General features: G+C 44.7%; 2 protein-coding genes across 2 annotated transcripts; one reads left to right on the forward strand and one right to left on the reverse strand.

Annotated features, from left to right (window-relative positions):
- Window positions 1-12,272: 12,272 nt before the first annotated feature.
- Window positions 12,273-13,864, forward strand: LOC125535104 (bisdemethoxycurcumin synthase-like). Its single transcript, XM_048698154.1, has 2 exons — window positions 12,273-12,677; window positions 12,863-13,864. Exons 1-2 carry the CDS (start codon window positions 12,491-12,493, stop codon window positions 13,843-13,845), a joined length of 1,170 nt encoding a protein of 389 aa, XP_048554111.1. The 5' UTR covers window positions 12,273-12,490; the 3' UTR covers window positions 13,846-13,864.
- A 2,956-nt stretch (window positions 13,865-16,820) lies between these two features.
- On the reverse strand, window positions 16,821-19,676 carry LOC125535103. Its single transcript, XM_048698153.1, has 3 exons — window positions 19,450-19,676; window positions 18,304-18,440; window positions 16,821-17,075 (listed from the first exon to the last, which is right to left on the reverse strand). The coding sequence occupies exons 1-3, from the start codon at window positions 19,573-19,575 to the stop codon at window positions 16,958-16,960; spliced, it is 381 nt and encodes a 126-aa protein (XP_048554110.1). The 5' UTR covers window positions 19,576-19,676; the 3' UTR covers window positions 16,821-16,957.
- Window positions 19,677-24,042: the final 4,366 nt, after the last annotated feature.

Raw genomic sequence — 24,042 nt, forward strand, 5'->3', positions numbered from 1 at the left:
TGCACGCACACTCTACCTCTATGAGCACCTCCAAGAAACTGAGCCGGCACATCATCTTGAGATTGACGAAGTCGCCACAAACACCTTCGTAGTCGATGAGAACGTCTGCTCCACTGAACACACATCGCCAGAACTCTAGTGGGCTGGGGGTACCATTGTCCTCGTAACCACCCAACCAGAGGTTGGTTCGCACGGACTTGCGTTTCTAATAGTGTGTTGGTAACGACAAGTTGCCGTATTATACAAATATGTCATTATGCTTTGATTTTAGCACTACGCCATCTTGTTCGAGACAAGAAAATTATAATGAAGATAATTTGTAACACGAGTTTCCATTAAGAAATCACAGTTGATGGGCTGATCATATTCCCATTAGTATTTTGTGTTCAATGTGTGTGTGTGCGCGCGCGCGCATGCGTGCGTGTGCGTGCGTGCGTGCGTGCGCGCGTGTGTGTGTGTGTGTATGTGCCCTTAGAACAAGTATTATGATTATTTATGCTCCAAGTACTTCGTCCTGTTTAAAAATAAGGTTTTATTAAAAAAAAGTTTGATCAAGTTTGTCGAGAATAAGGTTGCCATCCCCAGTGTCAAACAAATACATAATGGAACATATTACATGATAGATCTATTAATATTGTAGATGCTGATTTTTTTTTCTGCTATATGAACTTGGTTAAACTTTGAATTATAGGACTAAACTTATAGGACATATATTGGGAAGCGAAGGTAGCGCAATATGAAATACTCCTACTCCACTATTATCATGATTGCATGTCCTAAGATTTAGGGCCTCCCATTAATTGCTAGTTTGAGGTTTCTTTATATAAGAATTAGATCTACATACACCATATTCAAATAGAATGGAAATCCAAAAGAAAAGGAGTTGGGATTCCGTTGGATGAATCTTTAAAGAAGATGAAGATCAGAGGAAACGAAGATTAAACTATGCTAGAACCATCCCGAGTCCACATCCAGATGGTCCATGGTGACACTGCACTGGCATCATGGAGGAGGAAGCTGCACTCATCCCAACCAAGTATTCGTATCCAAAACATCACCGGAGCGTGGACTGGGTCAGCTAGGTGACGTACGATATCAACTCCTTCGTAGGTAGCTAGGCATGATAGCACTAAGACTAGCAGAATGTGATAGTATTAAAGTACTACTACTTTGGAAGCTTTAATTGATTTGACTATGATATCCTATACCTATCTTCTATTGATTAGCAGCACAAAGGCCAAGCCAACAATTCATCAAGATACGCATACACACATCCATGCACTAAAACCAGGAGGGATGAAAAACAGATGATGATGATGATGGCATGCCGCTCTACATGGTATTTGGATTTTATCAAAAAAGAAAGAAAGAATTGGAACACACTACAATTGTGAATTCTTGGTATTTACACAGTGGACATCGAAGAAGTGAGCTGTGGCGAGAAGAGTAACCACTAATAAACAATCGTTGCTTTACATAAAGGTACGCTCGATGAGATATTTCGGAAGGAACCTCATTAGTTATGTTTTGGTATGACCGCTATATGCGACCTGTCTATTAGAAAGAGGAATGGGAGTAGGTCGAGGAAAATAACCACACCATTGATTCATCAAAACATAAAATTGTATGCACCCACATGTATATTACTATGTTAGCGAGACCACAATTGTACAATAACAGGAACCAACACGTACCTTTGGTAGATCAATTATGCATGCTTTGAGGATTTCAGATCTCACTTGGAGACATTGGACCAGTGTGGTAAACGTATGTGCGGTGGATCAATTATGTTAAAATGGACTCGTGTTTCCCTTTTTTTTAACAAAGTACAAACGCAGACGTTTATACATACGTACATACACTCACCCCTATAAATGCATGCATGCACACACTATCCCTATGAGCACCTCCAAGTGAGTGAGCCGGCACATCATTTTGAGATTGACGAAGTTGCCATAGACACCTTCCTAATCAATGAGAACGTCTCCTCCACTGAACACACATCGTCGGAAGGCCTAGGAAAATACGAGCACCAATGTCAAGTCTAGGAGTTGAACTCTGATGGGCTGGGGATACCACTGTCCTCTTAATCATCCAACCATAGGTCGGTTCGCACGGACTTGCGTTTCTAACAGTGTGTTCATAGTGACCAGTTGTCGTATTTTGAAAATATGTCATTGTGCTTTGATTTTAACATTACAACATCTTGTTTGTTGCAAGAAAATTGTACTGGAGATAATTTGGAATACTATGTTCCATTAAAAAAATCACAGATCATTGGCTGATCATACTCCAATTAGTATTTTGTGTTTCAAAATATGTGTGCCCTTAGAACAAGTATTATGATTATTTATGCTCCAGATATATATATATATATATATATATATATATATATATATATATATATGGAAGTACTTCGTCCATTTTAAAAATATGGTTTGTATTAAAAAAAGTTTGATCAAGTTTGTCGATAATAAGGTTGTCATCCACAATATCAAACAAATACATATATAATGGATATTTCATGATAGATCTATTGATATTGTCGATGTTGATTTTTTCTATATGAACTTTATTAAACTTAGAATTATACAACATATATTGGGAAGCGAAGGTAGCGCAATATGAAGTACTCCTACTCCACTATTATCATGATCGTTACATGTTAACCAACTATATAGGTACTGCATGTCCTATGATTTAGCGCCTCCCATTAATTGCTATGATATACTCCCTCCGTTCCTTTATGTAAGGTGTATTATTTTCGGCGAGGTGACCAAGGCACATAATTATAAATTTGTTAGGACTAAACTACCCTTGCCAAATTTATTGGTTAGTGGCAAGTAAATCAGTTAGTCAAGAAAAGTAAGAGGATGCTTGGATACGTTTTAGTCTCATGACTAAAAGTAGTGGGACTAAAATTTGCTAGCATCACCCATGCTTGGATCCAAATACTAAAGAGACTAAAATCAAGTTAATGACCATTTATTATTCTCCAAACCCTCCAATCCAGAACTCGCATGTGTTTAAGGAGAGTAACTAAATGAGGAGAGAGAGGACTAATCCACATTTTAGTAGGGGTACCCCTAACTAAAAAAATTTAGTCTCAAGACTAGTTTTAGCCCCTCTTTAGTCGGGGATGCTTGGAACTTTAGCCTCTTAAAAAGACTATCTTTAGTCAGACTAAAATAAGTCCCTTGGATCCAAGCACCCGCTAAGACATACATGCAATCGAGAGAAATACTTTACTTATTTTACTACAAGGAGAGATGCACGCAATCAGGAGAGAGATACTTTCCTTTCTTTCCTAAGGGCTGAAAAGAGAATTATGAGGAATTAGAACAAATGCATCTTACATTGTGAAATTTTATCAAAAAACAAATACACCTTATATAAAGAAACGGAAGAAATAATAATTAGATCTACATACACCATATCTAAATAGAATGAAAATTCAAAAGAAAAAGAGTTGGGATTTTATTGGATGAACCTTTAAAGAACACCCGCAAAAAAAAACCTTTAAAGAAGACGCATGACAGAGGAAACAAAGGCTATACTACGTTGGAACCATCCCAAGTCCATATCGAGATGTTTCATGGTGACACTGCACTATCATCCACTAGTAGAAAACAGGGCTATGGTCCAGGCCGGCTCAGCCCATTAGTCCCGGTTCAGTCTAGAACCGGGACCAATGTGGGCATTGGTCCCGGTTCGTGAGCCCAGGGGGCCGGCCGGGCCACGTGGGCCATTGGTCCCGGTTCGTCTGGACCTTTTGGTCCCGGTTGGTGGGACGAACCGGGACCAATGGGCCTCGCTCCTGGCCCACCACCATTGGTCCCGGTTGGTGGCTTGAACCGGGACCAAAGGCTTCCCTTTAGTCCCGGTTCATGTCATCAACCGGGACCAATAAGGTGCCTATATATACCCCCTCGCGCAAGAGCAGAGCACAGTGCTCTGTTTTTTCTGGCCGAGGGGGAGAGGGCTTTGTGGTGCTCTAGCTCACCTCCTACGCACATGAGGTGTTCGATGGAATGCCCGAGCCACACTACTTAAGCTTTCTCCTCTCGAAGCTCGACCTCCAAACTCCATTTTCCTTGAGATTTGTCTAGATTTAGCGGTCCGTCACGCCCCGTTCCCGTCTTCACCGCCGTCGATCACCCGCGCCGATCTCATCACCGACACCACCGTGGTGAGCCTCTTGTTCTTATCTTCTTTCTGAAAGGAAAAATATTCTTACTTGTATGTTTAGATAGATACTTGTATCATTTTCTTACATTTATTATTGCATCTTATATAGTGTGATGGTTTTGGTATCCGCCCCTGTCGGCCCTCGTCCTGTCTATGATTCAGATTTGGTATGTATATTATCTTTATAACTATTGGTTCATTTAACTTTTATGAAAATTATGCCGACCAACGTGACATAGATTTTATTTATCTAGGATGTATGTGAATCGGAAATGCTAACCAACCCTATTGTCGAGAGGTTAAATTTAGTTGAAGAAGAAAACAATTTATTGAAGGAAAAAATAAAAAAAATTGAGGAGGAGAAGATGATATTGGAGTTGCATGTTGCGGATGTCGTCGATGATCACAAGATCAAGATGGATGCAATGCGCTTGAAGATTAGAAAGATTAGAAAATATGCCATTCATACCGAGGCTTGGTATCATTATGCCGTTGGATCAATTTGTTACCTTGGTTGCGATTATGATCGCATTTGTTTTCGCATTGAAATGTTTTACATAGTTTCAATGTATGGTTTAATTAATTAGATGCTCTGGAGAGCTATATGTTGTTAGATGAGAACTATGTATGCACTTTGGTTTTAATGTGATGATGAACTTCTATTAATTTGGACACTTAATTATATATAATGCACGCAGATGAACCAGCAATGGATGTACGGTGACAGACACACCCGCGAGTACATTAAGGGCGTGCATGAGTTTCTCTATGCGGCTGAGGCAAACAAGCAGAATGGTTTTATGTGTTGTCCATGCACTGAATGTGGGAATACGAGGTCTTACTCTAACCGGAAAATCCTTCACTCCCACCTCCTTTACAAGGGTTTCATGCCACACTATAATGTTTGGACGAGGCACGGAGAAATAGGGGTTATGATGGAAGACGGCGAAGAAGAAGAGTACGATGACAACTATGTGCCCCCTGAATACGGTGATGCTGCAACGGGGGGAGCTAGTGAAGATCAAGAGGAACCAGACGATGTGCCCAATGATGCTGCCACGGGTGAAGCTGCTGAAGATCAAGAGGAACCAGACGATGTGCCCGATGATGATGATCTCCGCCGGGTCATTGTCGATGCAAGGACGCAATGCATTAGTCAAAAGGAGAAGTTGAAGTTCGACCGCATGTTAGAGGAATGTTACTGTCTTCAAGTGAGTGTTACTGTCTTGTGCGTATTCGGTTTCACTTATATATTAGTCAAGGTTATAGTAATGTAATTGATGAGTTATGCATGCGTGTGCAGTTTCCACTATATTCTCCTACATATTAAGCTTGAGCAGGGACTAGTAACCGTCTTAGACTCAAGACGAAAAGATCCCCAGGACTATGCAGACATGACTCAAATACTCGAGAAGTAAGTTAAATCGATCATTATCCACCATATCAGCAACTTTGTTCATTTCCTGATATATCAATTAATTGTTTTCTTTCTCCGGCAGGGTTTGGATAAAATTCACCAGAAAAGCTCCAGGACTGCCGAAGGAGCTGCAATTTAGACACCCGAAAGTAAGTACTATAGTAGCATTTTAAGCGCATCTACTAGTCATTCAAGCGCTAGTTTCATCAATACAATTTGGCATTCTTACTTATCAGTTTGATTAACCTCTATTTCTTGTAAAGTGGTTGTGGCAGGAACAAGGGAATGATTTCTGTGGATACTATGTTTGCGGGTCCATCCGCCACACGACCTGTGAGCGGGGCTACACTGAAGAACAATATGAAGTACGTAAATAACAACATTCACAATTTTATTTTATTACCATCATTTGTGTTGAGTTTCATTCATTCATATATATATATGTATTGACCCCCTTCTTTAAATTAGATGTTTCGGAAGCGGATGAACTCCTAGCACCAGCTCGCATGCGAGCAATTCAAGAGGAATTGGCGGCATTCTTTCTTGACCACGTGATCCCTGAAAACAGAGAATTCTATGTGGACCCTGAGTCCGTATGATTATATTTGTAAGAGATAATTATTATATATATGTAGCCGGTAGTGTCAGATAGGTATACGAGAACTTGTTGTTCGACCAATCTCTCGGAGAAAGAGAGGTGGTCGATATCACTTCTCTCTGTATGCATATATGTTCATCACGATCTTCTGTTTCCTTCGTTTGCTTACTAGCTAGCCAGCGTGTCTAGTCCTCTCTATACGTATGTATAGTATGTAGCGTCGACCAAGCACGGACATAAGAGAGGACACTTCTCTCTATTAATTATAGCTAGCTAACACAATATATGAAACACCTAAATTAACCCCCCAAAACCCCCAACCCCCCCCCCCTTCAAAAAAAAACAAAAACCCCAGCCACAGAAATGCTGACGCGTGGATGCCTATTGGTCCCGGTTGGTGCCACCAACCGGGACCAAAGGGTCTCCTGACTGGGCTCTGCGCACTGCCCACGTGGAGGCCCATCAGTCCCGGTTCTGGATTGAACCGGGACTAAAGGGTCGGGGCATTAGTACCGACACTTTAGTCCCGGTTCAGGAACCGGGACTAAAGGCCCTTACGAACCGGGACTATAGGCTCTTTTTCTACTAGTGATCATGGAGGAGGAAGTTGCACACATCTCAACCAAGTATCCATATGCAAAAAACACCGAAGCGTGGGCTGGGTCAGCTAGGTGACGTACGATATCGACACTTCCGTAGGCAGTTAGGCATGATAGCACTAAGACTAACAGGATGTGATAATACTCCCTCTGTTTTTATTTACTCTGCATATTAGAGTTGACTGAAGTCAAATTTCGTAAAGTTTGATCAAGTTTATAAAAAACAATATAGACATTTATCATAATAAATCTATAGTTCTATACGATGTGAAAGTACATTTAATAATAAATCTAATGTTGTTGATTTGTTATTGTATATCTTAATATTTTTGTATATAAGCTTGGTTAAAGTTTGTAAAGCTTGACTTTGACCAAAGCTAATATGCGAACTAAATAAAAACAGAGGGAGTACCAAAGTAGGATGAAATTGCACAGGAGCACCTGCGGGCTCAACCCCCTGATATCTCGCCATTGAATATGCATTGGGATTCACACCACTATATGTATTCATCCTTCTTATTGCATGTATGTTCTGAATTAGAGATGTATAGCACTGTATTCTCTGCATGCAATGGCCCACTGTACAACACGCTCCTGCTCTAGCTGCCAACATCCAACAACTAAAGCTACATTTACTCAAGCAATGGTCACATCATGAGTTAATGCATTTCCCATTGATTCCATCTATCCCGTTTCATCTTCCTTCAACTCTTTCGTCTCAAAGTTAAAAGCCATTTCACCAAATCACACATTTCTACGAACTTAACTTTTACGATACTAATTCATGTGAAATTAACAAATTAGATTTGAGAGATTTTCTAACATATTTCATTTGTGTTTTTCTTTTTTGTTGATTGAGAAACTGAGTACATCATGAGAAAAATTTCAGAAACATTTTTTATAATAATCTCAGGTATTATCCTGTTCTAAGAAAGCTGGGAATTTAATGTATGTGCTCTAACTCTGGTCCCACCGTGCATCTATCACATGAACGTGCTGTAATTGCCAACCTCTGGTCGTACACTTCATTTACTTCTCACGCGGTAATGTTTCTTCCGCGGCACACTAAACTCCAGCTACAATCATTCATTAGCAGTTTAGTACTACATTCTTATGTCACTGATGAACTAACACTTTATGCCCTATACGCCCCCTAAAAGACCAGAGTCATCTAAAAGAAGAACAATACTTGTTTCGACATGCTTTAATAGATAACAGGGTTTAGAACTCACCGTGTTTGGTTTATCTGGGAAACAAACCCGCTCAAAGGAGCTTAACTCGTGTTTGTGTAAGCATCAGCTTCTCACTTAATGGATTTTCCTTTTAAAAGAAAATTATCTAGCATAAATTATTCATCTTCATTCAACAGAAATGTGGTGTTAATTGCTACATGCTCATAAAAACTATGGTGGACCGCCCTCACATAACAACTCCCCAACCACCTGGTTGAATTTAATGCACAAGCTCGCTCTTCCTCCCAACGACACAATGCTGTTCGCGGAAACGGTCATCTTCCTCCTTCCTCATGCTCATAAAAACGACCATCTTCTTCACCACACTAATCTCGCCCCAGTTGTTTCATTCTCAGCTCCACTCTTCCCCTATGCTCGATCCTATCGTTAGATGGTTCTAATTGCCACTGTCGTTGTGTTGTTCGTATGCTGCAATGTCGCCTGAATCTGTTGTCTTCTCACAATCTTACACTGTGCGATGCTCGACCCTAATGTGCACCTGTTAGCGCAACTAGTCCTGGAAACCAGATGTTTCTATATGTAGCTGATATGTCTATAAGATTCAGTAAATAAACTGGGGATCATCCTCTGTCCGCGTGCGTCGGACTAATATTTCCAACTAATATGTAATTTTCCTTCTAATAAGCACCGGATGTGGTTGCTGCGTGCTTGTGAACTTGCACCGCCCCCATTAGTGTTAATCCCAATCGTGTTCAAGCGAATCTTTTGTCGACTCGAATTCTTCTTTATGTATATTTTTTATCACGGCCTATAGATGCGACAATGTACTTTTTTACTCATGACAGTGAACTTTCACATATTTTTCACTCCCGACATCAGTTTCCTACTGTAACAAACATTGTCCCACGAACAACTTTTACCTACATACACTGTTGTACAATATACAATCAAGGCGACGTGCACAAGTCTTCCATCCAGTCAATGCAGATCAATGTTTGCGAACTTTAGTTGCCGAATTTACTACGATGTCCCATCTATATTAAATGACGCAGCACATGTACATACTGTTTGATTCTACGCGTCGGTCGTGTATTCACATGTAACAAATCATTTCGTCAAAAATGACACGCATCCCAAGCGGGCAGAGGATCGGTCATGATTTCAGAAGGTTGCGTCGCCGAGTGCTCCTAGTCCACCTCCCAAAGTAGGAGTACTACTTTAGAAAAATTAATTGATTTGACTATTATATCCTATACCTATCCTCTATTGATTATTAGCAGCACAAAAGGATGGCCAAGCCAACAATTTAGCAAGATACTCATACACACATCCATGCACTAATTAGGAGGGATAAAAAACTGATGAAAGGGTGGGCGGAAGAAAAAAATCGTAAGATAGAACTGATACGACCCAGGTGGTACTAGCTACGTCAAATAGTGATATTGCTGGAATAAAAGTCGGAGATATTTACATGCTAAAGTTCCTTAGATACGACGGTGAGTGTGTGCTGAAAAATGTCGCACGCGGTGCAACTAATAAGTTCATTGTTATTTGTTTCCAAGTATGTTACTTTGCAGTTCACGTGTCCGAGCAGGAAGCATCAAGAAACCTTGGCTGTTTTACTACGTTCGATGCAATTGAAGGGACTTTTTCATAATATCGTAATAAAGGAAAAATAGCTGAACGTGCTGAGTACTACTTCGGTTCGGTACGGCACAAGAATCAGATCGTTCAAAGAATATACTAGGAGATCAAATCAGTTATTTCTTTGGAAGATCTTGACTACCAGAACGTCGGACGAGACTTGCCTACTCCCTCGTCATGTGCCCATCCGTGCTCCCGTCTATGTGGCTTGAAATAAGGCCCGGCCCCACCCCCTTAAAATCAGGGGGATGATTAGATTAAAAAAAACCGTAAAATTAAGTGGGAGCATGGATGGAAGCACAGCGAGGGAGCAGGCAAGCCGGATCCCAGAACGTCATGTTTATATCAAGAAGTTTTCTACAGTGGAGATTTTGTGCTTAAAGGCAATTGGATGAGGCCCACCATTAGGACGAGTCCAGGCCCATCTTAGCAACTTATTCTGTTAGTTTCTAGTTTCATTTTCGTCTTCAAAAATTTCAAGTCGGTATTACTTGGTCATGTTATAACGTAATTGTATCACAGAGGCGCGTCAGTGGTGGTGGTGATCTCATCGACCCGATGAATATGGTTCCATCAAGCCTCCCATCTCCACAGTGTTGATGGCTCAATGGCATAGATTCCTACCGACCTCTCTGGTTGGTTGGGCTAGTGGTAGATGAGGGTTTTTTGTCAAAAACAAATATGTAGTTAACTATTATATTTGGAGTATGAACTCTGTTTGTATTTTTTTTTTACACAGTAAACTACTAAGGTTTGGCGTGCGAACTTTTGTTTTTCTGTTCCTATACATTGAACTGATATGGTTTACAGTTAACTTTTGTTGTTTCATATAATGAACTGACACCTTGTATTTAATTTTTTTTGTAGTCTTTTTTTGGGTTGGGGGGGGGGGGGGGGGGGGGGCAGTGGTCATTGTTGTTTAAAGGGTGAACTTCTGCTGTTCATGGAATTAGCTAGTGCGGTTTAGTGAAAAATGGATGCTGTAAAAGATCTATTATTTATGTTTCATTCACAGTATTAATTTTTACAAAATAATATGTATGTGCTTCCAGTAGCTTGGACCGATCCTGAAGTATTTTATTCATTACTATCGATAACATAAATGCTTATGCATTCTATGTAGAATTACTATTTTCGTGTATCTATCCTTTATGCAGAAAGGCCGTCTTTTTGTTCAAGAAATTATCAAATCCATGTTTATTTTATTCCAAAAGTGACAATATGGGTCGGCAAATAGACCATAGATAAATAGAAAGATTCATACTCCTGTATCCGTTTCAAATGGCACTTCTTGTCCCAGCTCACATTTGCTTATTCACCTTCTTCAATTTAGTTGTCAAAATAAGTGCTTCGTTGATGCATTGTCTTTGCACATTCTCCTCCAAACTAATTCATACGGCATGGATATACGTACATACTCTCTCCGTCCACGCGTTTGGCATGCTATGTTCCATTTTTCTTTGTAAACTATCTCGCAGAAAGACGCAAGCAAAAACCCTTAATTAGATTGAGAAAATTTTGTGCATGCAATTTTATTAAATGCCACATTGAACTTTAGTGTCACGTCAACAACAGCGAGAGCATTAAAACGAGTGTATTGTTGGCCTAATTTGTGGTCTGAATGAAAAATATGGAATTGTAGAAACAATCACTAAGCTATTGGCTCGATGGTGTCAATGATGATGTCGTCGGATGCATTCTAGCCCTGAAAGACTCCGATTGAATCATGTTGCATATGTTGTGTTGTGCCCTTAAGGCACTGGAACTGAACCGTTCTCTTTGTGTGATACAACGTTTTTCCTTTCTTTCTTTCTAGCTGTTAAATGACGGTTGGTGTTGTGGATGATTCTAGTAAGTTTTCTTGGCTTCTATTGTGTGGTGAAGTGGGAAAGACGAGATCACAAGAGTAGATGGCCAATTTTTGGCGGGAAGGAAAACATACACCTTGTCAAACTTCCCAAGAGATAGAGATTAATTAATGCCAAACTTTACGTGGGTAAAAAAGCTAGTACAACTTTGTACTAACTAAATCTTCTCGTTAGCGCTAGCATATATGTTTCTCCTTGAAAGAGTTTTTGGAAGCTAACCCCTAGCCACAAAAGCTTCCTCGTCTCGCCGCAGGCCAGGCTGTGGGCTTCCAAGATCTTGGGGAGGTGGTACTCAAGCACTAGCCTTTTGGTACTCTAGTTCGACTCCGACCCAACAAGTAGTAGCACTTTTGACACCTTCATGGCTGGAGCTTGTGTCTCTTGGATTTCACCCTTGGGATCTGTGGAGTTTTGTGTTTGCCTTCATCGTCTGGTCTGGCATCGTCTTCTTCTTCGAGCCGTTAATCCTTCTGAATCAATGTCCCGGATTCTCTTGAAAGAGTTCGACGACTTCCTGCTGCTTACATGAATAAAACTCTCTTGTTCAGGTACCGGCGCGGAACTCCAGCGACAACAATTATCGGCACACTGTTGGCATGTGCAAGTCGTATAAGATGGAGGAAACTCCAAGGTCCAACATGTAATATGATTTCTTCTGGAGTTTTTCTTCTAATTCTAGTATATTTTAATATTGAGCCTCGGGTTCTCCAGAAAAGAACCACATATGTAGGGTCATAGAAACCTAGAAATATCCATGGACCAGGATGTAATTTTCATTTTTCTCACAGATATTCTTGCAATGCTAAATCCATTTTAACATAGAGCCTCGGGCTCTTCTGAAAGAAAAAAACACTAAACATAGGTCGTTGAAACTTTGACCAAACGAACTACAAAAGCATGAGCCAACAGAGCCCATTAGACGCATCAGGTTGAACATTCCCAAAGTGCAGCCAGCAAAGAACGTACGTAACGACACATCCACCATGACTGCAAGAACCAACGGAAAGATGTTCATTCGGCAGCACGGTGAAGGCCCTTCTGCGATGCTCGCCATCGGCACGGCGAACCCGACGAACCTCTTGCTGCCCCAAGATGTTTTCGCCGACAACTTGTTCCGCGTGACCAAGAGCGAGCACCTCACTGAACTCAAAGAAAAGATGAACAGAATCTGTAAGCACACATGCATTCATTATCTATTGACAATAATTGTGCGTGTTTTTTTTTTGCATAACAGATTTGCTAATTCTCAGCCGCCTACCCTCACCTAGCGGTGGATATTTTTGACACGATAAAAATGTGAGGATGAATGTTCAAAAAATAATGTGAGGATGAGTTTGGAGTTTTCGTAATTCCAGGTCAGAAAACGGGCATCGGGAAGCGCCACTTCCACCTGACCGAGGAGACACTGGGCGCCCACCCGGAGTTCCTCGACAGGGAGCTGCCATCCCTCGACGCTCGCATAGAAATGGCCGCCACCGCCGTGCCGAAGCTCGCGCAGTCCGCCGCGGCCAAGGCCATCGCCGAGTGGGGCCGCCCGGCCACCGACATAACCCACCTTCTCTTCAGCACCTACTCCGCGTGGGAGGCCCCGAGCGCGGACCTCAAGCTGGCCACGCTCCTCGGCCTCCGCCCCACGGTCTGCCGCACCATCCTCAGCCTCCACGGCTGCTACGGCGGCGGCAGGGCGCTCCACCTCGCCAAGGAGCTGGCCGAGAACAACCGCGGCGCCCGCGTCCTCGTGGCCTGCGCCGAGACGACCCTCGTCTGCTTCGGCGGCCCCGACGGCGCCAACCTCGTGGGCCACGCCTTGTTCGGGGACGGCGCCGGCGCCGTCATCGTCGGTGCCGGCCCCTTCGGCGAAGGCGAGCGCCCGCTCTTCGAGATGGTCACCGCCACGCAGACAACGATCCCGAGGACCGAGCACGTGCTCGGCATGCAGGCCACAGCGGGCGGCATAGACTTCCACCTCGCCATCCAGGTGCCGATGCTCATCGGGCAGAACGTCGAGCGCTGCCTCCTCGACGCGTTCGGCGGAGACGGCGATGCTCCGGGCTCTTGGAACGAGCTCTTCTGGGCGGTGCACCCGGGTGGGCGTCCCATCCTGGATAACATAGACACGGTGCTCAAACTGGAGCCGGGTAAGTTGGCGGCCAGCCGGCATGTGCTCCGCGAGTACGGCAACATGAGTGGCGCCACCATCGTCTTCGTGCTCGACGAGCTGCGCCGGCGTCGCAAGGAGGAGGATGATGGTGGCCACCAGCTGCCGGAGTGGGGCGCCATTCTGGCGTTCGGGCCGGGAATCACCATCGAGACCATGGTGCTTCGCTCTCCACGCTGATCGATGTCGTCGGTCGAACTCAGGGAGAAATTTATGCTACTACTACAAAAGTACATATACTACCATATACGTACGTACTTATACTTTGTGTGTGCGTGTGTAAAAATGCATGGGTCAAGTCAAAGAACACAAACCACGTCCCATATATAGCACAGTGAAAATATATGAGTCGAGTGATTAAGTTACCTGGGTGCAATAAAATGAAGACCTCCAAAAGGAGATGTATCTATATAGGTTGTATGGCTAAGGAGATGTCAATATTAAGACCTCCAAAAGGAGATGTACCTATATATAGGTTGTATTGAATAAATATTGACCTCCAGATATGTGCCTGTGCGTTGTCAGTAATGTAAAAGGATATGCCGGCCGCTACAAAATACTTCCTGAAATAATTGCAAATATTTTGAATGAGGCTAGACAGAAGTGCACTCCGGGCCGGTCATATTCATGAGGCTGGACAAAAGTGTCATTTGTAGAATTGGCATGGGCGCATGGCAATGCAGATCCTTGATCAGACACTAGCTAGGCATGATGATTCTGGGTTTTAACCAGATGAGCAACTTGGATCTGAGAGTTTTACAAGCCAATCTTATAAAATCGGAACTAGCTGAGCAACTTGGATATTCCAAAGTCTGAGTTTACGAGCTGATCTTATAAAATCGACAGGCAAGAGCATTTCAGGCAATAATGTAACACGATTAAGCAAGTCCTCAAACTGTATGTGCGAAACGGAAAATATATTGAATCTGCTCACCATTATGCGTTCATTAAGATGTAATGCAAGGTCCGTCAAGCTGGCTTCCAAGTGCCTCTTAACCGTGCCCTGCCCCTAATTAACCAGATCATTCACTATGATCAAACTGGCTTCATCAGGGGCCGAGGGATTGCAGAGAATTTTGTCCATGCAGCCGATATTGTTCAATCTTGTTTCAAATGGCGCACGCCGGCAATTGTGCTCAAGCTTGACTTCCATAAAGCCTTCGACTCGGTCTCTTGGACCGCCTTATCTGCGATTATGCAGGCCAAAGGATTCCCACCCTCTTGGTGTCGTTGGGTTGAGACCTTGAACACATCGGCCAGCTCTGTTGTTCTTCTGAATGGGAAGCCCGGCCCCTGGTTTCAGTGTCGCAAGGGCCTGCGACAAGGAGACTCTCTTTCCCCCTATCTTTTCATCATCGTCGCCGATGTCCTAAAACTCCTGATTCTACACGCTTCCGAAAACGGGCTGTTGTCCCACCCGCTAGCTACCAACCGCCCTTGCACCGTCGTGCAATATGCTGATGACACCCTAATTGTCCTACACCCGACGCGGCTCAACTGCGCACTCTCAAACAAATCCTTCTTCAGTTCTCCGAGACCACCGGCCTCACCATCAACTTCCACAAAAGCACCTTAACTCCTATCCACGTGGACAAGGAGCTCTCTGAAAGCCTTGCGGCTATCCTAGGATGCCAGGTCGCTTCCTTCCCCCAGTCCTACCTAGGTCTACCTCTTTCATCTCATAAGCTTAACCTACCTGATTTCTTCTTCATCATCGACAAGGTCAACAAACGTTTAGCCGGCTGGAGGGGACTGCTCCTATCTCTAGCTGGTAGGGCTGTTTTGGTTCGCTTTGTGCTTCGCGCCCTCCCCATCTATGCTATGAGTGTCCTGCTGCTCCCTGCCGGGACGCTACAGGAAATCGATAAACGCTGTAGAGCCTTTTTTGGGCTGGTCAAGACTCGGTTACAGGCGGTCAATGCAAAGTGGCTTGGGATCTCGTATGGGCGCCTTTCACCAAAGGGGGTCTTGGGTTCCTTTCTCTCAAGCAAATGAATCTTTGCCTGCTTCTTAAGCACATCTCTAAGCTCCACGACGACCAGACCTCCCCAGACACTTCTTACCTAGTCTCCCGATATGGTTGGTCGCCGTCACATGATGTTGGCCCTCCTGACTCGATGCATCCCCCTATATGGCGGGACATCATCAAGGGGCTCGATTTCTACCGTTCAATCACCAGGGTCCATCTTGGCAAAGGGGCCACCACTTCATTCTGGCTCGATCTGTGGTTACCAAACGCCACTCAAACCCTTGCGCAACAGTTCCCGGCGTTGTTCACCCACTCTAACAGGATTCACAGTTCAGTGGCACGTGTATTGGCCTCGAACGACCTAACCTTGGAACTTACCCCTAGGCTCTCTTACACGGCTGAGCAAGAGCTCAATGATCTGCGATCTTTGTTGGCTGCGGTAAACTTGAATTTGCAGGCTGCCGACAGACGAACAATGAGGGAAGCTGGCCACCCACTAACTACTAAGCGGGCATATGAGGCAGTTTGGAGGTCACGGCCTACAGATCCTCTGGCGCCGGCCATCTGGAGAAACTACGCGCCCAACAAATGCAGAATCTTCGCCTGGCTTGCCCACAAAGACCGCCTGTTCACCAATGAGAGGCGTTTTCGCCAAGGCATTACTACTTCGGCGAAGTGCCCCTTCTGCGGTCAAGAAGAAACCATCGACGACCTGCTTTTCACCTGCAGGCAGCTTGCACCTCTCTGGGCCGAGCTAAACAGCCTATGCCACTCTCCGCACGGACTACTTCAGGCCTGGGAGGGTGACTTGAACAATAAAACCAGGTCCACCGTTCTTCTGGCCACCCTCTGGAATATTTGGAAAAGACGCAATGCCAAGGTTTTCCGGAACGAACACCAACAGCTACACCAAATTGCCAGCTCCGCTGCAGATGACCTACGCCTCTGGTCCTACAGATGCAAAAACATTCAGAAGCAAATCAGTCTTCGCGACTGGGGCTCCATGTTGTTCCACCTTGCTGGAAGATTATAGACCCCCAGCTTATGTGTAATCTTGCTTTTCTCCTTCCTCCTCTAACCCCCCTGTATTTCTGCCCCTTGTACTCGTAATGTTTGGTTTTGGCAATAAAGTTCAGACAGGCGTAAGCCCGCCGTTGACGAGTAAACAAAAAATGCAAGGTCCACAGGTAAAAGGTTCAATAAGATTCCATAATGCCGAACCAGAGTGTTACCTCAAACCTGGATCACTACAGCCATGAGAGCTTCAAACCTAGCATACATACACAGTCTCTAGGAGGGGTCATACGAGGCCTTGAGATGATACTAGAGAGACATAAGTAGAAGAACTGTCGTAGGCACCAGAACGATCAGTGCCACGTTGAACGCCTTCTCAATGTTCTTCAGCTTCTTAAGGAACTTCTCATGGTCCTCCGCACTCCGCCTGAAACATAAGGGCAACTACATTAGTTAGAAGATAAAAAGGTATCACTTTTTTACTTTTATTAAAGTATTACTCCCTCTGTGTCAAAACATAAGACGTTTTTTGACACTGTCAAAGTGTCAAAAAAACGTCTTATATAAAGTTACAGAGGTAGTATATACATTCTGCAACTAGGTTTATCTCAGGCAAGTCACAATTCACACAAAGTTCATCACAGGAGCCCTACTTTGTGTCTAAAACGCATCTTCATGCAGCACTGCTGCTGCCAGGAAGAGAATCGCTGTTCCCAGAACACATAAGGGGAAAATGGATTGCCTATAACAACCTATGATCAGCCCAACCCAATGCACATATGTACCATTAATACACACAACAAAAATCAAATAAACATATACCAGCAGGCCAATTAGTGGCCATCAGCAGAGCAGGAACCATAGCAACACTGGCAGCCAATCGAGGACAAACAGTCCTTGCAGCACTGCTGCTGCCAGGAACAGAATCGCTGTTCCCAGAAACTGCTACCATTGAAGAAGCAGACACGCATGAAAGCACGGCCAAAACGACACAACGGAACACACATATAAAAACTAAACAGCATACTACGCCACTTTCTAACAGCCAAAGAAAGAGGCCTAAATACACAAACATCACAGAAAATAAATTACTGCAGATTAAACCATATGGTTAACATCTGAAAGAACACACACCAAGATTGGACATAGAAGGTAGCAACAATAATCAGTCTGATCCAATCGAAGCCCCAGGTCCACCACACAGGAGAGGAAGGGACGACGGGTACGCAGCAGCAAAATTTTCTCACCAAAGGGGCCGGCAAGACAGTCAGAGCACCGCTGAAAAAACCGGGCCCCTCCCAAACCGACCTGACACAAACACCCCGACCACCGCACACCCGCAGCGAGCACAGCACCCCATCGATCGGCCCACACCCCATACACACGTAGCAGAAAACGCCCAGTCACCCAACGCACGAAAGCAATGCCTCCAAAAGCCAAGAAAGGCCCACACGTCAGTGTCACAGGAACGGGTGATGGCCTGAGCGAGCGCTATTCCAGCGACGCATAAACTTGGAAGGGATTTATTTTATATTCTGAACCAAAACAAGTTACCCGTTTTTGTGTGAAAACTCAATAGCGTTCAGAAACAGTATCGGGCATAAAAAATAAAAAAATGCTCGTTCAGTTGTATACTACGGTACAAAGGTATTTACCTTGCAATTTCATTCATGGCGTCTAAGTTCTTGCGGATCTCCAGCATGCTCTGGTCAAACTCAGCAGTCATTTGCTTTATTTCCTCACGCTGCTTAGCCAGTGTTTCATCATCATCAGAATAGACCACTTGTCGCCCCTATAGAAGGGCATTTGTAAACATTACAAATACTAGAAATTCATAAAGAAGTTGCAATGCAGTAGAGTATAAATTAGATGGTACTAGAGGGGAAAGCAAGCAGAGGAGGGGGAAGCTGGTCAGCCCTGAGCAAGTGCAGCAGGTGCCGCCGCACAGGGCCCCCAAATTTTTGGGGCCCCGACCCAAGTATGCATATGGCTAGAGATATTAGTGCCCATCCCGTCAGAAAAAAAAAAGCTGAAACAATCAGCCCAGGAGGCCAGGAATGGGCAAGGAACTAGCTTTACTGCTCCCTGTACGTGCGTAGAAACTGATTCGAGGCCCTTCCCTCATCTTCTCCTCTCGCCTCCCAAGTTCTCTTGCTAAATTACATGACGATGACACGCCTTCCCCCTAACACGATTTTTAGTACTTCAGACAGAATTAATAGAGGAGAAGATCTTGTTAATTCCCAACAAATCCCCCAACAATGTGTATCTGTATTCCCCTTATATTAGACATAGATTAATCTGTCTCTCTTCATTCGATATGATTCCATCAAGTCTCCCATGATCCCAATTCGTCAAAGACATGAGAAAAATAAGGATTTGAGAAGGCATCATCCAAGTGCTCTTTTTTTTTAATTAATTTCATGCCATAACTATTGCACTGCTTTCGTGCTATTTCATCTAGAAAGTATATGTTTGGGTTATGAAAAGGAGAAAGCGAGCAGATGAACTGAAAGAATCCCAACAGAGAGCTGGTATTTACAGAAAAAGAGTTAGTATATGTGCAGGTTATGCTAGAACTTGTCCCCAACTAGCTCCAGCAGGGCCCGGTTTGTCATCATCTTGCAGCAGGGCCCTAGCTTTGTCAGGGCCGGGCATGCCGCCACCCCACCAGCCGATGGCCACGGCAGGGGCGACCGCGCCGCTGAAGGCCCCCTCCACCCGGCAGATCTGACCCGCGCGAGAGGATGGACTAAGGGAACCCCGCCGCCGGCGAGGGAGGAGGGAGATGGGGTACGTACCGTCGCGGAGAGGAGGCGGGAACCAGCCGCCGGCGACAGCCCGGGCGACCTGAGGCCGAGGGCCTGCGATCCGCGGCCGAGGCCCGGCGCCGCCTTGCGGAGGAGGGAACGCATCGCCGCCGCCATGAGCGCCTTGGAAGGGGAGCGGAGGCGGTCGCCGGTGGTGGTGGGGGAGGATGTGGGTGCGCGTCGACAGACACAGAGCGTCTAAGCGAGACCCTATATCTATATATGGGCCACCCAAGCCCACTCACTCACTCACTCACTGCAACGCTATGTCTGTTTCGCTCGTTTGTTTTTCTTATTACTTTCGTTTAGATTTCAAAAAACAATCCAAACATTAATTTAGGTAAATTCTAAAAGTTCACCGCGTAGTAAAAAATATTCATGCAATGCATAATTTGCTCGTTAATCTTTAAAATATGTTCATATCATTCAAAGAAAATCTCCACGTATTTTTGAAAAAAATAGTATATATGATATAAAAATATGTTCGTACCATTTAGAAAATGTTGAAACGTTTTAAAAAATTGTTTGTATTTTTTAAAATATAGGTACATGAGAGCTTTTTGTGGCACTATGAGTGTACAGAAGGAGCATGAGTGTCGTACGGCATCAAAGAATCTCACACAACAATAAGATTCACAGAAATTTCCCTTTTATATTTCTTTCATTCAAAGGGCAAAACGTGTCAATGTTGAATCTACAGGTCAACACAAATTTAGGACCACAATCACTCCTTTTGTTTTATCAATTTCTGGTATCACGACCGATCTAGGGGCGGCCGAGCTTTCATCAACCCACCAACCGACCTGATCTCAAAGCTTTTACATGACCTTCCAAGCCGTCGAAACACGTTGGGCCCAGAATCACTCGACACGGGGTCTATGAGGCTGCATGAGAGTAAATATTATCTTCCCTGGCACCTTGGACAAGATGGGGATCTCCATCCCGCTTGAGCCCTTCGCCCATCAGCTTCCATGGTTTTGTACCAGGCAATCAGGTGCATCCCATCGGGCAACTTAACCTAGATGTCGTCTTCGGCGAGGGAGAAAACTTTAAATTAGAAACAATGTGCTTCAAGGTCGTGTCGTTCCGCACGGGCTGCAACAACATCCTCGACAGACCGGCCTACGCGTACCTTCAGCTCAAAATAACAAGGCCAAACTGCACTATCACCATTCCACGGCAGTGCTGAGGGGGCACTAGAAGCGCAGGTCGCGAACGTAGAACTTAATATTTAGTTCTCCGATCCACCAAGAGTATTGGCTTATAGAGGAGACACTTTGTACTTTGTCTAGAGCATATTTTATCTTAGTATACATACATTTGAAATATTGGTTAGTGGTCTTCTAAGTTACCAATACATATTCTGAATATGCAGGTTACAAAAAACTGATTTATTCCAGACTTCCAGTTCCAGGTCAATGTTATTGGCACTGAACCTACAATACTACTAGTACGTACCAAGCTAGTTTTGTTGGAACTGATCTCACGGTAAACAATCAAGAGAAAAATAAGGGAGACAAAGTCTCCACCCTCTCACGACTGTGCCTTGATGGGGAGCACATATAACAACTTTTGGTTTTGGTCCCATCTACCTAGCACACACATATATAAGGGGAAAAAAGAGGGGGGGGGGGGGGGGGTAGGGGGTTATAGATAACAAAATCACGATCAAAACCTCCTAACTGCCAATCCTAAACGTGCGATGAGGTATGTGAAGACCATCGACCACCACCGGCCGCCGTGAAAGCAGTGCCGGCGGTTTCCTGCTGACATCAGCAAAGGCTCCTGGACCAGCTGTTGCATCTCCACAAACACCTGCTGCCATCTACGTCACCCAGGTGGTGCTGCCCTTCTTCCCCGGGCATGTTTTCTCGGAGACCCCAAGGTGCAGCCATGGGCTATCTCCTGCTGATCCCTATCAATCACGGTTAGTCACTACTATTCCGCATAAGAGGTGTTCTAATCACGAGATTAAGATCATGTGTTAAGTTAATCTAAAGGAATTATTACTAACAAGTTTTGCTACGAGGTAATTCATAATTGTAAGCTCTTGCATCAACGATTATTCACTTGTTCAAAGGAAATCTGATTATTAATAGCTCAATATTGCATATTCTTTTTTTAGCCATATTTGTACAAGAGAACACTTCGGGGCGTACTGTAGGGCACTAAACTTTTTCATCTGTGGACAACATAATTATAGCTAGCTGCACTCTTATAGAAGTATAAGATGGTAAGATTTTTAGCCCATGAACATGTAATATATTTTGCTCTAGCTTTTGAAGTTCTTTTTTTTTACTTTCTCATATAATAACTCATATAGGCTAGGTCCCTCGTCTCCCGCCGGCTCCACCGCTAGTCCACCTCGTCTCCGATGACCTTAGAGCTATGGCGGCGTGATGGATTCTGGTCCTTGCCGGCAGGAGGGCTTCGTCGTTAGATATTCCTTTAAGTTTTGTTAGGATTTATATTCTGCTCAAAAAGACGAGACAGCGGCGACTTTCTAAAGAAAGAATAAGGTTCTCTCTGCCTAGTCTACATTTCGGTGATGCGTCTAGCATCGTAGCGAGCATATAGAGGTTTGTATCGATCGACCTGAAAGACTGTTTAGAAACACGTCAGAGACTCTAGTAGTAAATCGATCGCTTTGCTCCGGCCTGCAATTATTGATGTCCACATGCAAGTGGCGGGGACATCACCTTTTGTTTTTCACCGTGTCCCTACTGCTGCTGCCCATGCACATGCACATGCTTTTTCCAGTCGCGGTATCTGCGGAACATGTAACAATGGGACAAAACGGGGTGTGCTCACGGAGAAGATAGCGCCTGTTTATTCATGTGATCCCATCCGGCTGTCTTTTAGAGCATCTTTAGCCGTTGACCTCTTTAGGAGGCATAAAAACTGTCTTTCAAGGACGAGCCGACGGTAGAATCGGCTCTGGGGCGGTTGGATATCCAGCCGTCGTCTCCAGACACTGATATCAACCCATTTCTGACCGCTTTTCGGACCATTTCGACAAAAAATGGTCCAATATCGGTGAGAATCGGCCCATATTCAACATGGTTCAGTGTTGAATTCTTAACATAAATATTTTTTGTATTACATAGTTCATCATAAAAAATCAAATAGTTCAACAACATAATGCAACAACAAATAGTTCAATACAAATTATATAGTTCAACAAATAAAAAACTCATATTTCATCACACGTCGAGCTAGGCGTCATCCTTGATCCTCCATAGGTGCTCCACCAGATCCTGCTGCAGTTGATGATGCACCTGTGGGTCTCGGATCTCCTGACGCATACTGAGGTAGGCGGTCCAGGTTGCCGGTAGCTGGTGATCAACTTCGGCTAGATGACCCTGCTTGTAGTATGGTTCAGTGTCAAACACTGGCTCTTCCTGCTCGCTCTTCGATGATCATGTTGTGCAAGATGACACGGCAATTCATGATCTCCCACATTTGATCTTTCGACCAGGTCTGAGCAGGATAGCGGACAACAGCAAATCGAGATTGGAGCATACCAAAAGCCCGCTCGACATCCTTCCTACAAGTCTCCAGCACCTTGGCAAAGTGGGACTTCTTGCCTCCTGGCACAACGTTTGAGATAGTCTTCATAAATGTAGACCATCTCGGATAGATGCCATCAGCTAGGTAGTACCCCTTATTATAGTGCCGCCTATTGACCTCGAAGTTCACCGGAGGAGAATGACCTTCAACAAGCTTGGCACAGACAGGGGAGCACTGCAGCACGTTGATGTCATTGTGAGTTCCTGGCATACCAAAGAAGGAGTGCCAAATCCAGAGGTCATGTGTGGCCACCGCCTCAAGTACCACACTGCAACCGCCTTTGGCGCCTTTGTACATCCCCTGCCAAGCAAATGGGCAGTTCTTCCATTTCCAATGCATGCAGTCGATGTTTCCAAGCATCCCAGAAAATCCTCTTGTTGCATTCTGTGCTAGGATCCGAGCAGTGCCTTCCGCATTAGGGGTTCACAAGTATTGCGGTCCAAACACTGCCACCACTGCCTGACAGAACTTGTAAAAACAGTCAATGCTGGTGGACTCGGCCATGCGCCCATAGTCGTCGAGTGAATCACCGGGAGCTCCGTATGCAAGCATCCTCATCGCTGTCGTGCACTTCTGCATCGAGGTGAATCCAAGTTTGCCGGTGTGCAATCTTCCTTATACTTGAAGTAGATGTCGAACTCCCGGACGGAATTCACAATCCTGAGGAAAAGCTTTCGGCTCATCCGATAACGGCGCCGAAATGTTTTGTCGCCGTGCAGTGGAGCGTCGGCGAAGTAGTCGGAGTAGAGCATGCAGTAGCCTTCGAGACGATGCCGGTTCTTTGCTTTCACCCGCCTCGGCGCCGAGCCACCTCGCCGCGGCTTTTCATTGCTCGCCAGCAGCTGGGCGAGGGCGGCGAGCACCATGAGATGCTCTTCCTCCTGGACGTCGGCCTCGGCTTCCTCCTCCAACAGCGCGGCGAGCACTTCCTCGGCATCCGAGTCCATCTCGTCGAGGGAGGCAAATCGCCGAACACCTTGCGCGCCCGTGGGCGTGTACCCGCCGCTAAACCGC

The sequence above is a fragment of the Triticum urartu genome, chromosome 2 (assembly GCF_003073215.2).
Source record: "Triticum urartu cultivar G1812 chromosome 2, Tu2.1, whole genome shotgun sequence".
NCBI lineage: Eukaryota > Viridiplantae > Streptophyta > Magnoliopsida > Poales > Poaceae > Triticum > Triticum urartu.

Excerpts from the sequence above, each read along its gene's own strand:
- LOC125535104 (XM_048698154.1), top strand. The coding sequence starts at position 12,491 with ATGACTGCAAGAACCAACGGAAAGATGTTCATTCGGCAGCACGGTGAA. Across the intron at positions 12,678-12,862 it reads AGAAAAGATGAACAGAATCT|GTCAGAAAACGGGCATCGGG; the intron begins GTAAGCACACAT and ends TCGTAATTCCAG.
- LOC125535103 (XM_048698153.1), bottom strand. The coding sequence starts at position 19,575 with ATGGCGGCGGCGATGCGTTCCCTCCTCCGCAAGGCGGCGCCGGGCCTC. Across the intron at positions 18,441-19,449 it reads CCCGCCTCCTCTCCGCGACG|GGGCGACAAGTGGTCTATTC; the intron begins GTACGTACCCCA and ends GCCCTTCTATAG. Across the intron at positions 17,076-18,303 it reads GCCATGAATGAAATTGCAAG|GCGGAGTGCGGAGGACCATG; the intron begins GTAAATACCTTT and ends CTTATGTTTCAG.